Below are 12812 nucleotides of genomic sequence, written 5' to 3' on the forward strand. Positions count from 1 at the left end.
TAACACCACTCCTTTTTTACATGAGAAAAATGGTCAGTGACTCCCTCGACTTAACAGAGATGGCTCCTAGTGCAGCTAAATCGAGAAAAAATTCTTTCCTCAATTTACTGAGGTGAAATGCCTAGGAAATCTGATCAACCTGACCTCTCCTTGCCTTTAAAAATAAATTAAGGAGAGGGAGACATGAGGAGTGAGGAGCTGTCCTGGCCTCAAGGAGATTTGGGGGGGGGGGTGCATGTGTGTGCATTGCGGGTGGGGGTATCAGATGCATGCCATCCTCCCTGGATTCTTGCTGGTATTGGCTGTGCAGGGGCTGGTGGGGTTGGTCTCTGAGTGGGCTTCCATACTGGGCTTACCAGCCCTGTCTGGCCCTTTGGGCCTCTGGCTGTCCCTGAAGTCCTTGGTTCCAGGCATTTGCTGTGAAATCCCCAAGTAGGACAGCTGTGCCTCCTGATCCAGGCCTCTGCCGAGGCCCTCGGTGGGACACTTTTGGATCCCTCCCCAGCAGAACTGCCTCAGCTTGACCATCCAGCTGCTTCTTCCAGCTGTGCTGGAGCTTCGCCTCCCCTCCCCAGGCTGCACTTGGAAAGTGGCCTCTGCCCTAGTGTGAAGGCTCCTGGAGACCCTGGGCAACTTCTACAGGACCCTGGCTTCCCCCTTCTCCTCCCGCCTTCCTCTAGCCTGGCATTCCCCTGCTTTTCCTGCGAGGACTTCACCCATGTCACATTCTCCTTGTTCCAGGTGCTCTAAGCCTTCAGGCTCAGCCTTGATGGAGAACAGGGTGTCCTCTCTACATTATGCAGGAAACACTCCCATTGAGTCTGCAGGTGGGGCAGGTGAGGCTGTTGACATAGGAAATGAGAGACAACTGAACTGGGGAATTGAGGAGGACAAAATGTTTAGCATCATCAAAATGTGAATTCCCATCTCACGTTTATGTACTTTTCATCAGATTTAGTCTAGAGGAGGAAATATAGAGACGTTTAAAGCAGGTTAGAAAATATTTAAATCCTTAAATACGTCACAAAATTGATCATCTGTATCTTGCCAGATTTGTGCTTCATGGAAATCATTGTGAATTATAGGGCTGTTGCTGAATTTGGGCGATCTGGTGACTACTTGGCATTTGTGGCTTATGGTCTTACTGGAAACCCCTTTGCATGGTTTTTGAGCCTGTAATTCATGGTTATATGTTCTGTATTTTTCTCAAGACCACTGCTGGATTCTGTGTTCACTGCGTAATGAGTATTTTATTTTTAGATGTGGATCACCTCTTAGGGAGGGAGTCTGTGGGAAGGTGGGTAATGAACTATTTTTGACATAAATCACAAGTGCCAAAGAAAGTGGTAATATCCAAAGAATAAACAAGAGTGACCGCCATTCAACTGCAGAGATGGTGTCTGTATCTCCCACAACTTGGCACTTTAAATTGTGTAACATTTCAATCATTTGGTCATAATAACAATGAAGAGAGATCCAAGGATTACCCCAGGCATGCTTATTTTCTGTCCCTAATTCCTGGGTTCACTCGATTAAAGGAAGAGAACCTGTCAGGCCCCGGAAAATACTTTGCTCTCCAGTAGTTTCATTAGAAAACCCCAATATATGTTAGCGACTACCTAACAAGACTAATATTCACTCTATACAAACATTTGTTGTATGGGCACTTTTGCCTTAGCTGAGGTTTTTGTTTGGTTTTGTTTTTTAAGAGGAAATGTATAACATTTAAAATCCATTGTAGAGAAGCCGGTACTCAAAACCTGTCTTTAGAAATCCACAGTCCCTTCATGGATGAACTATGTTAAAATATTGACAAAGATTCAGGTTAGGGGTACTAGCCGACTATCTGCCCACCTAAAATATAAATAAAAGTGTTTACCCTCCAGAGTACTAACATCACCTACCATTTCTTCAACATCCATTAAATGCTAGTACTGTTAGGAGCTGGGGCATTAAATATGGCTTTTTTTTTTTTTAGCTTAGAAACCAGTGGCAAGGAACAAGGTAACTGGATTCACGGTTCACTCTTCAAGCATGCACGTCTCAAATGGCTCCTGAACTGTTTATTCTATACATGCTCGCTCCTGCCCACATAACGGCGGGAACAAAGATACAGTGTGAATCTGAGGACGCGGGGAAGGTCGACGGTGAGGTCCGCCCGACTGGAGAGCAGGGCGTGGGCAGCGGGTGTATCTGAGGACAGTCCATGCAGGAGGAACGAGCCGTTCATGGAGAGTTTGGGGACCACGAAGCCCCTTCAAAAGTCCCTCCTAGGATTCATGCTAGCCACGCAACTTGCAGAATGCGGCTGCCGGGGGGCACGCTCTCGGACCGAACGCCCTCGGACCTGTCCGGGCACGGCCGCCGCAGGGAGTGGGAGCGCGGGCCGGCGGGGGCGTGGTCCCGGGCGGATAACGGACCGATGGGCGCCGCGGCCCGGGCCCCCGCCGGCGCCGAAACCAGCCCCACGCCCCCTCCGCCCCTGCCGCGCCGCCGCAGACCTCTCGGGTGGGGCGGGGCGGGCGCCGCGCGCGGCAGGAGGGTTTTTTTTTTGGTCAAACTTTGGCCACGTGAACCGCCCCCCATTCACTTTTGCGCCAATCGGGCGGCGCGGACGGATCCCGAGAGGGGCCAGGCTCCGCCGCCGCCGAGGCCGCTTCATAATGCGCCGTGCGTGACGTGAGGGGCTCCTGTTGCAATGGCGAGCTAAGCCGGAGGATGTGCAGCTGCAGCGGCGGCGCCGGCCACGAAGAGGACGGGGGCGGGCGCAGCGCGAGCGGAGCCGAGCCAGCCGGGAGACGCGGGCAGGGCGGGACGGGCGCCCGGACTCGGCTGCCACTGTCGTCGCCGTCGCGCTGGCCCCGCGCCCCCGCGCGCGAGCGGGAGGAGCCGCCGCTGCCTCGCGCCCGAGCCGCCGCCGGCGCGCGCCGGGCATGGTCCCTTCTTAAAGGCGCAGGCCGCGGCGGCGGGAGTGGACGAGCGGAACAAAGCGCCGGCGCGGGGCCTGCGGGCGGCTCGGGGGCCGCGATGGGCGCGGCGGGCCCGCGGCGGCCGCGGCGCTGCCCGGGCCGGGCCTCGCGGCGCTAGGGCGGGCTGGCCTCCGCGGGCGGGGGCGGCGGGCTGAGGGCGCGCGGAGCCTGCGGCGGCGGCGGCGGCGGCGGCCCGGCGGGCGCAGCGGCGCGGGCATGGCCGCGCGCAGCCGGCGCGCCTTGCTCAGTGTGCTGCTCGGGCTCGTGCTGGGCTTCGTGCTTGCCTCACGGCTCGTCCTGCCGCGCGCCTCCGAGCTGAAGCGAGCGGGCCCGCGGCGCCGCGCCAGTCCCGAGGGCTGCCGGCCTGGGCAGGCGGCGGCGGTTTCCCAGGCCGGCGGGGCGCGCGGCGATGCGCGCGGGGCGCAGCTCTGGCCACACGGCTCGGCCCCAGATGGAGGCCCGCGCGACAAGAACTTTCTCTTCGTGGGAGTCATGACCGCCCAGAAATACCTGCAGACCCGCGCCGTGGCCGCCTACAGGTGAGCCCCCGCTCTCTGGGCACCGCCTTCTGCATCCAGCATCCCGGCGGGAGGCCCTGCCGGTCCTCCCGTGACCCGCGCCTTTGCCTGCTTTTCAGACCCAAGGTTCCCATGGGGTCGGGGTGCCCTCGGGCGATGCTGGGCATTGGCAGCAGTGGTCACGGGCGGACTGGTGAGCGCAGTGCTCAAGAGCATGGGCTTTGGAGTCAGAGGACCAGGGTAGCCCCTCTGGGTGTGGTCCTCACCCTGACTTTCTGCTGAAGCTTTCCATGTCCAAGGTCTCTCCTTTGTTAAATGGGCCTGATTGAACGTATCTCCTTTGCAAGGTTGTTGGAAAGACTCTGAGTACAATACCTGTGATAGTGGTGGCACTGATGGTTATTATTTGATTCTGTGAAATACGCACCCTTGCCCTTGCAGAACTAGAGCCGATATAACGTAATCTGGTTAGAGCCCTTCCATAGCATATTTGCAGATTTCACCGGTGGACGCACACCTGTAAACGAAACGGGGTGCCCACTGCCCACTGAACCACACCAGTCTGTTGAGTAAATGGAAGGAGAACCTTTGGGAAAAACAGTTCCTGGCCCATGGTAGATTCGATGTTAACTAGCACAGTTTAGTGATACATGGGTGTTATCCAGTATTTGGGTTCTAGTGGGCCATAAGTCATAAAAGTGGCTGGAATCACGTTCAGGATTAACAAAGGGATTAACTAGAAGGGAGATGATTTTGGAATGGCAGATTTGTATTGAAGTGAGTTTGAGGTAGAAGAGGGGTGTAGGTTAAATAAAGTGATTTAACGGAAATCTTATATGTGTGAAGTACAGAAATGCTTACGGTAGGGATAAGATTTGGGATTCATTCAGCCTCAGAACAGGTCAATGCAGGGAGGTCCTCTGGGAATGAACTTTTAGAGCAGTCACTGCTGACCAAGGCCAAGCTGGTTGCTGTTAGTTCTTAATTTATAACTCAGTACCTCTGTAAGTTCAGCTTTTAAATCTAGTCCTGGTCTGAGTTTTCAGGCATTAGATGTTGTGAGAGGAAAAGCATGTATGGATCTCTGTGCCTCTAAGGGGGGAAGTAAAGGATTGAAAAAGGTGAAAGAGCAGTAGAGAATGCCCTTGCAGTGCATTGATTCCCCATTCCTGTGTGTTTCCATTAGGATCTTGTTTAAGTCGAGGCTCAGGTTCTGACAGGAAGGGTCCTGAGTGACTGAATAGCTCAGCATGTAGGTAGTGTAAATTTAGACTAAGGTAGCAATTTGGGAACTTGCAGATCATGGTTTTCTCCTAGATGTACCATGAATTACCTGGGATTTTTATGCGAATTGTGCTTTTTGACAAGAGAAATATCCACATCAGAAATTGAGGATGAGTTGTATCAATTGGTTACAGCATGGTTTTGAAAGTAAAGTTGCATGACTGCAATTTGGTGACAAGCCCTGTGGAATCACAACTTTGGAGCTAATTACCAAAGTAGTTTCTTCAAATAGTAACACCTTGCCCCCCAAACAAATACATTTTCATGGATACAAAATCAATAGGTACAAACCAGTAGGGGTCCTGGTATACCAGCAATACTCAGAAAATGTAATGCAAACTGGACCCAGAATTTTGCACTTGGAGATGATCTTTTCCCAAAGCCCATGCTTGAGGCTCTTACTTTTGGCCTCCTTTCCAAATCTCCTTCCTCAACTTTTTTGGATGTAAAATTTTATCTCATTATTTATGTTCTTTCAGGCAGTTAGGAAAGTAGAAACACAGTTTGCCCTCTGGCCCCAGTTTTCCCTTCTTTATGACAACTCTACCTTTCTGATAAAGGAAAACCCTTATCAGGAAACAGCGTATCCTATCCAGTCGTTATCCAGTCGTTCTGTCAGCTTTCCCGAATACCTTTTCTTTTATCTCCCTGATCTTAAGAAGTCTAATTCCTTGGTGCTGGGGTGGACCTTCCCTGCTGTTTAGGGTCCTCTGCTGCTCCGCCTGTGAACCCTGTGTTTAGACTGGCTGCGGGAGATGGCACAAGACGATTTTAGCCTTAAGGAACTTTTGGGAAGGCCTGAATTGGAATGGAGGTTATAGGGTGTAACTTATGATTATGGCTTTGCTGTGCTTTGCAACCCAGGCCAAAAGTCTGCACTCCGCTCTTAAATTGGAAATTTCATGCACAGTCCAGTATAAAAATCGGCTTGAATCTTCTAGCACAAGGCAGAACTCTCATTTGGCACTGGCTGTGCTCAGTTTTACATCTCCCCTAAAAGACAAGTTAGTTCTTTACCTTAGAAAAGAAACTCGGATGTTATTTGTTTTTTAAAATAAAATTATTGTTTGGCTTATGGGTTGAAGGAGATGCCAACATTTTAGTAAGATGACACTGTGATGTACCTTTATGCTAGGATATTAAAAATGTCAGAATTTAGATCTAGGGACTTGTAACTGAGATCCAGAAAGGGGCTAAAAAGCCTTTGAAAAATTCAAGGAGATACGCCTGTCTGCACTAAAGTTAGTGCACTTTAATGGTGGAACAGCCCCATCATTATAGACTTTTACTTTCCAGACCTGCCATATGCTCGAAGTGGGGAGGGGGGCCGCCAAGAGACGTTAGCAGTACAGTGACAGCTGATGGCAGGCAAGAAACAGATTTTTAAAAGCAGGCAAAACAAAACTCAAAGTGTAGCCCATCAGGGACTGGCCAGGGCTGACTTCTTCCATGGGCCCTGAGCAGACACTGTAGCTGTGAAGTTCATAGGAGTCATCCTGCTTCATCAGAATGTTCGGATACACGTAGGATTCATCCTTTTGTTCCACAAATACATGCCTGACTCAGCCTCTGGGTCCAGACTGAGTGTTGGGGACACAATAGTGAAGATGCTTGTTCTCGTGGAGCTTCTGTTCTAGTGGGAGGGACAAACACTAAAAAGAGAGTTTTAGGTAGCAGTGGGTGCTGTGGAGAAAATAGAACAGGATAAGGAAATAGTCCAGTGGCGTCCTCTCTCTATTAGGTGGTTGGGGAAGGCCTCAGAGAGCTTAGTATTTGGGCTGAGATCTGATAATGAGGAAGCAGTTGTGTGAATATCCTTGATGAACGTGCAAGGCCGAGGGAAGAGCTGGTACGTTACAAGGCAGGAACCAGCTTGGAAAGGAACCTGAAGAAGGCCAATAAAAGAAAGAGGATGAGGCCTGGTAGTTTCTGGTCTTGTGGAATTTTATTCTAAGTGAATTAAAAAGCCTTTGGAGGGTTTAGTCTGGAAAGGGAGGTGATTGCATTATGTTCTAAAGAGTTAATTCTGCCTGTTGTGTGGAGAATGGATTGTAGGGAAGCAAGGAGACGTTAGGTCGTGGTCCAGGTGGAGATGAGGGTGGCTGGGGCTAGCGTGGTCGCAGTGGAGATGGAGAGAAGTGGGTGGTTCCCAGATTTATGCTGGAGCCAGAGTTAAAGATGTGCTGACGGAATGCTTGTGAGGGGTAAGGCAAAGAGGAATCAACAATGACTTCTAGGATTTTGCCTTGAAAGGCAAGGAGCGTGATTGTGTCATTTATTGAGGGGGAAGACTAGAGGAGGAATAGATTTAGGGGGAAGGAGGTGGGTCAGCAAAGATCTGGTTTTGCACAGGAAAAGTTTTAAGAAAGCTTTTAGATGCACAGGTGGATGTATCCTTAGCTTCATAAATATAATGAATTTTAAGAGGAATTGAGAAAAGATTCACATCTAAGGTGATTACAGAGTTGGAACTCTGAAGCTATTTTAAACTAAAATTCCCTGAGGGTTCTGAGTATCTGGGGTTCTGTAAATCTACAAGTAAACATATAAAAAATGTGTTCTGATTCATCTGCAAAGTATTTGTGTTTTAGGTAATTTCACTTTAAAATGATACCATGATTCCTCCAAAGTAATTTATTATGCTGGTTACTGATAGATCTTTAGAACTCCTGGGTTCCTTATGTCTTTCGTTACTAGCTGCAATTCATATTTTTTTCTTTGTTGTTTGATATATAGAAGTTAACTGTTCATGTGGTTCAGTCTTTTCCTTTCTGATTTTAGGGTTTTTTTTCCCCCCAAGCTCAGAAAGTTGTTGCCCTGGAGAGATTTTTAAAAGTAACATTTTTTTTTCCAATTCTAGAAGGGATAGAAATCATCTCAACCTATTTTTCCCCCAAATAGTACCTTGTCTTGGCACCATCTGTTGAATAAGCTCCCATTTCCCTACAATTTGAAATGCCATCTTCATCACACTCACAATTTCTGGACATATTTTTGGACTTCCGTTTTGTTCCGTTGATCTTTCTGTCTGTTCTTGTGCCAGTACCACCCATTGGAATTATTGGACCTTGAATAATATTTTCATATCCGGTAGACAAGTTCTCCTTTGTTACTCTTCTGTTTCAAACATTTCTTGGCGACACTTAACGACGCTTAACCTGTTCTTGCTGGGAGAGTTTTGATGCTATTTAGATTTTTTTTTTAATTAATGGTTTGTTAAAAAGGAAAAAGCATACATACTTAGCTTTTTAGTCCACTTTTATGCCCAGAACACTAAGCGAATCCAACACCTTTTATTTGTCTTGGTCTTTCCCTTTCTTGGGCTGACGATGGGGCACTATTCTTTCTTTACCTTCTCAGAAGGAGGAGGTGGCTGGTGTCCCTTCTTTGCCCCAGGAGTGACGAAGGGCACCATTAATGATTAGCATCAGTCTGTAGGGAATTGTGGGAAGAAAGTTTGAGAAACACCAGCTTCAGATACAGGAATCTTATTGCAAGATATTGTTATCCCTGTTAATGGCCTCCTGTGCTTTAATGAAGCACTGTTCCTTTTCAACCTTAATGAGCAAATCTCAGAGTTCCTTCCCTTATTTCTTGAACTCAGTAAACCATGTTTGTCTTGAAAGAGTTTAGAGCAATACTTGCTTTCTCAGGTAGAATTCAGTTTAGCAGACATTTACTGACAGCCTTCTGTAAGCCAAATAACCAGCCTGTAAGTGAACGTTTGGAGCACAACGGATTTCACAGGATGAGTTTCCCTGTGTGAAAAGACTAGTGAAAAATGTGGTCCTGAAAATGAGTTTAGTTTTATATGTCGTGGTTCCAGATCTTGATGCCCTCAGCAGTTAGAGTGTTCCAAGGATAGCCATGTTGTTAGTAGAGGATTATACGTGATTATGTTTTCATCGTGTTGGCAGTTTCACTTTTCCTCGGCCGTTAATTAAGCTGCTATTTACTGAAAATCGACTAATAATCCTATTCCTGCAGAGTTCATCCTCTCGAACAGGAAACACATGATAATTCTGCGTGATGAGGGCTCCCAGGGTGCCTGGACGAGGCCTGCGCTGTTTTATGGAGGAATCAAGAAAGGTCTCTCCCACACTCCTCCCCTTGTTCCTTCTCTTAGTCTTGAGGGATGAGTAGGAGTTTTTGAGCCAGAGACAGCAGGTTCCCGGAAACATAGAATAGCAGGAAATGGTGAAGAATGAGGAGAAAGGACAGTTCATTGGGGCTGGGTCTGAGATCTAGCAATTCGTCTAGAAAGTTTTCCAAAGGAATTGAAGATATGGTCAAAGATGTAGGTATGAAGTGGAAATTTCAGGTATCCGTGGGGTCCTGCATTCGGAGCTGGTATAGACCATCGTTGATTTCACTGACTTCTCCACACTCTGAACTGCTTTTCTACCATCACAAATGATGTGGCTGAAATACGTTTATTGAAGTGAAGAGAGGTTCACAGTGTTTGAGAGTAGATTATAAAATTGCATGCCCAGTATATGAGACTATTTTTGTTCAAAATCAAACAAAATAAACTTTAGTGTTTGTATAGCATAGAAAAGAAAGTGTAAAAGAATATACACATCCCGATGCTGAATGATTTTTCATATTCTTCTTGGCACTTGTCTACAATGAGCAGTTATTTTGTCATAAAGCTACAGAGCTACAGTAAAAAAAGGAGATGACAGCTCTTGGGAAGAAATATGAGTGCAGGATTTTTTTTTTTTTTTTTTTTTGGTGAGGAAGACTGTCCCTGAGCTAACATCTGTGCCAGTCTTCCTCTATTTTTTGTATGTTGAATACCGCCACAGCATGGCTTGATGAGCGGTGTGTAGGTCTGCCCTCAGGATCTGAGCCTATGAACCCCGGGCCGCCAAAGCAGAGTGCGGGAACTTAACCACTACACCGTGAGGCCGGCCCCAAAGATCCACTTTTTTTTTTGCTTGAGGAAGATTAGCCCTGAGCTAACATCTGTGCCAGTCTTCCTCTATTTTGTATGTGGGTTGCCACTACAGCATGGCTGACGAGTAGTGTAGGTCTGTGCCTGGGATCTGAACCTGCAAACCCGGGTGGCCAAAGTGCAGTGCGCCGAGCCCAACCGCTACGCCACGGGGCTGGCCCCTTGAGTGCAGTTTTGAGTGTGTTAAATTGTAAGACTGCTGGGTGCAGATTGCATGTTGACGGTTGGCTCCCTGGGGTTCAAGTCCCGGGTCATTCTTGTTTCAGTTAGTGATAGTTAATTCTGTCCCCAAATGTAGGGGTAAACATGCTTATTTGGTTACTGTAACTTCACACTTATGGGTGATACTTGGGAGAATTAGGTGACAGGATTTTTAATGTGATGGCCCTGGCTTCCATTTACAGTATTAATGTAAATATTCATTGCCTCCGCTTGTTGTTGATGTCTTTTTGACTCCTGGTTCTGGATGGAATTGAGACAATAAAAGACTTAGTTATGGTTTAAAAGTAGTGAAGCTGTCCATCTTCTCACTTTAATTCAGTGTCATTTCTGAAACGTTTATAGCTACAGTATTTGTTCTGTAGCTGAGTACATTTGTTTGTGGATGATTAAAAATAAGATGTAGTCTGCTCTGATTTGATGTCAACTCTGAGCTTGCAAATCCAACACGTGAGGATTATTGAAAATGTAGATATTAATGCCACTAAAATGATTGTTTTGTAGGTTGAACCAAGATGCAAAGGGTGATTTTGTGTTAAACTTGCTTCTCTACGTTTCCAGCCTAATGCCAGAAAATGACTGGGCAGGATTTGGAGTAGCAGACATAGAAATGAGGGTTTCAGAAGCTGACGTTTGAATAGTCTTCTGGCCTTCAATTAAATCCCGCCCAAACTCTGAAGAGGTGTCTTTGACAGACAGGTCTCTGCCGGGCAGACAGAGTGGGTGGAAGTGGCTGAAGTGGATGTCAGGCTGCTCTCCTTATCTATGATGACTGTTTGCTCAGCCTTATTAGCAGAGGAGGGACTGCAAGAGACATGTAGGTGACAATCTGGGAAACGAGCGTGCGGGATGAAAAAGCCAGCAGGCTGGCCAGTGGAGGCTTTCGAGTCAGACCCCATTTGCTTTCTGGCTTCGACATTTATTAGCTTTATGATCTTGGGCAAATTACTTACATGGCCCTGAGCCTCAGTCTTCCAGTCTGTAGAATGTGGGTAACAACACCTCACATGCCTCGTAGAGTTGTCATAAGATTGAGTGTCTCGTGCCTTCAGCTCGGGGTCCTGCACTCCGGAACTGCTCAGTAAAGGGTGGCTGTTGGCTGTTGTTAAGGGGGCTTGATACCGGGCAGTGCCTCAGTAGGGGAGGACTGACTTGCAAAGGGGTCAGCCAGAGTAGGCTCAGCATGGTTTTATTGTTTGCGAGAAACAACACTGATTTTTTTGTTGCTGTTGCTTAGAATTAGATTTGGAAACTAATTTTGTTCATGCATGATTAAGAATTAGTTGCATATTTATGCTTTTAAGTGTACAGCAGCAAAATACAAACCATGTAAGGTAGCGCTCCAACACTAGCAGCTTTGGAAATGTATCGTGAGATCAGAATTTGCCTTCTGTCAATAACACTCCAAATTTTAATTCTTCTGTTTCAAAGAGGGTGTATTTGTGGTCTCTACTGATGAGTATTCCCATTGTTTGCTGTGAACCTGGGCTCCAAAGGCAAGTTGCTATTAGCTCTTAATACCTTGGAACTGCCTCCTGGGCTAGTGCCCAGGCCATTGTTGAGGTGGGAAGCTGTAATCCACCCGCCAACAGCTTTACTGAGGGAAAAAAGGCTCTTTAATACTTGCTTTCACCTTAAGTCTATTTTTTAGGATTAACAGTAAAGAGTATAATTTGATTTCTCTTTAAAAAATTTCTCCCACCATTTGTGATCTCTGTTCTGTTTCCCCACCTAGAGATTGCTCATCTCATAAAGTCATACACAGTGAGACAGTTAAAGATTTTAAAAGAGGAAACCACATAACCGGAAACCACATACACGGAAGGGACAACCTGCAGCTACGTATGCCGGCTGCTGAGCTCCCCAGACCAGGACAGAACAGAGATAATGGGCTGACTAGTGCTTGCAGCATCCTGCCGGAGGGCGTTCCTTCAGCTCCTGGAGAGGCCTTGAGTCATCACTTGGTAGCCTCGGAAGACCTCTGCGTTTTCCCAAGGCCTGATGAGGTTCAAGCCCAGGGCCGCTCTGACGGGCAGCATAGAACTGTCCTCCATGTACTTTTTTGGGAGGGTGAGCTAGAATGCTGCTCCGTCAAACTGTGCTTACTGTAAGGATACTCACTACATTTGCCCTGCTTTCCCTACCGTGGCCCCAGGGGAGAAATTTCCCTCAGGTCTTAACATCTGGGATAGTTATTTCACTTAACCCTGAACAGTGGGAGACAGTCTTGTGACTTCTCTTGGTTGCCCACTGAAAGGCTTGTAGCTGAATTTCGGCCCACCATTAGCAGATGATGAGGCCATGTGATGGCAAATAGGTCTCACCATGTGAGCTCCCTCGTTGGAGCTGGTATCTCCTCAGTGCTCTCATTGGTTTGGTGTTTGCCGTGGACGTAGAGCGGGGCGGGCAGCCCTGCCATGATTTTGCCCTCCCTGGAACAGGTGCCACCTTCACGCCTTGCTCCAACTTTCCTACACTTGTTTTTCTTTGGCCTCATTTTCTTGCTTATTTTTTCATACTGTATGCATTTTGGTTAAGTTGTCTTAAATCCTTTCTGTAATAGGGAAGAATATAAATATATACATTTAATTCCTATTATCTATCAGTTCTACAGGGAAAAAACTATATTCTCCCTTCCTTGACTCTAAATTCTGAGGTGATTTGATCATTTGAGTCCTTTCACACTTACCACTGTGGACAACGTATGTAATTGTGATTTGGGGGAACTTACAGAAGAACATCTCCTCTTTTTGCTTATAAAAATTAGTGTAACTGGGGGCCGGCCCGGTGGCGCAAGCGATTAGGTGCGCGCGCTCCGCTGCGGCGGCCCGGGGTTCGCTGGTTCGGATCCCGGGCGCGCACCGA

At 47.5% G+C, this 12812-nt stretch overlaps 1 protein-coding gene across 1 annotated transcript in view; it reads left to right on the top strand.

Annotated features, from left to right (window-relative positions):
* The first annotated feature begins 3121 nt into the window (after positions 1-3121).
* The window catches only part of CHSY1 (chondroitin sulfate synthase 1), a 69485-nt gene continuing 59794 nt past the window's right edge, over positions 3122-12812 (top strand). The window contains exon 1 of the mRNA XM_058542309.1: positions 3122-3508. Within this exon, the coding sequence (XP_058398292.1) occupies positions 3186-3508 (323 nt within the window). The 5' untranslated portion in view covers positions 3122-3185. The remainder of the gene's footprint in view (positions 3509-12812) is intronic.

The sequence above is a fragment of the Diceros bicornis genome, chromosome 5 (genome assembly GCF_020826845.1).
Source record: "Diceros bicornis minor isolate mBicDic1 chromosome 5, mDicBic1.mat.cur, whole genome shotgun sequence".
In the NCBI taxonomy this organism is placed as follows: domain Eukaryota; kingdom Metazoa; phylum Chordata; class Mammalia; order Perissodactyla; family Rhinocerotidae; genus Diceros; species Diceros bicornis.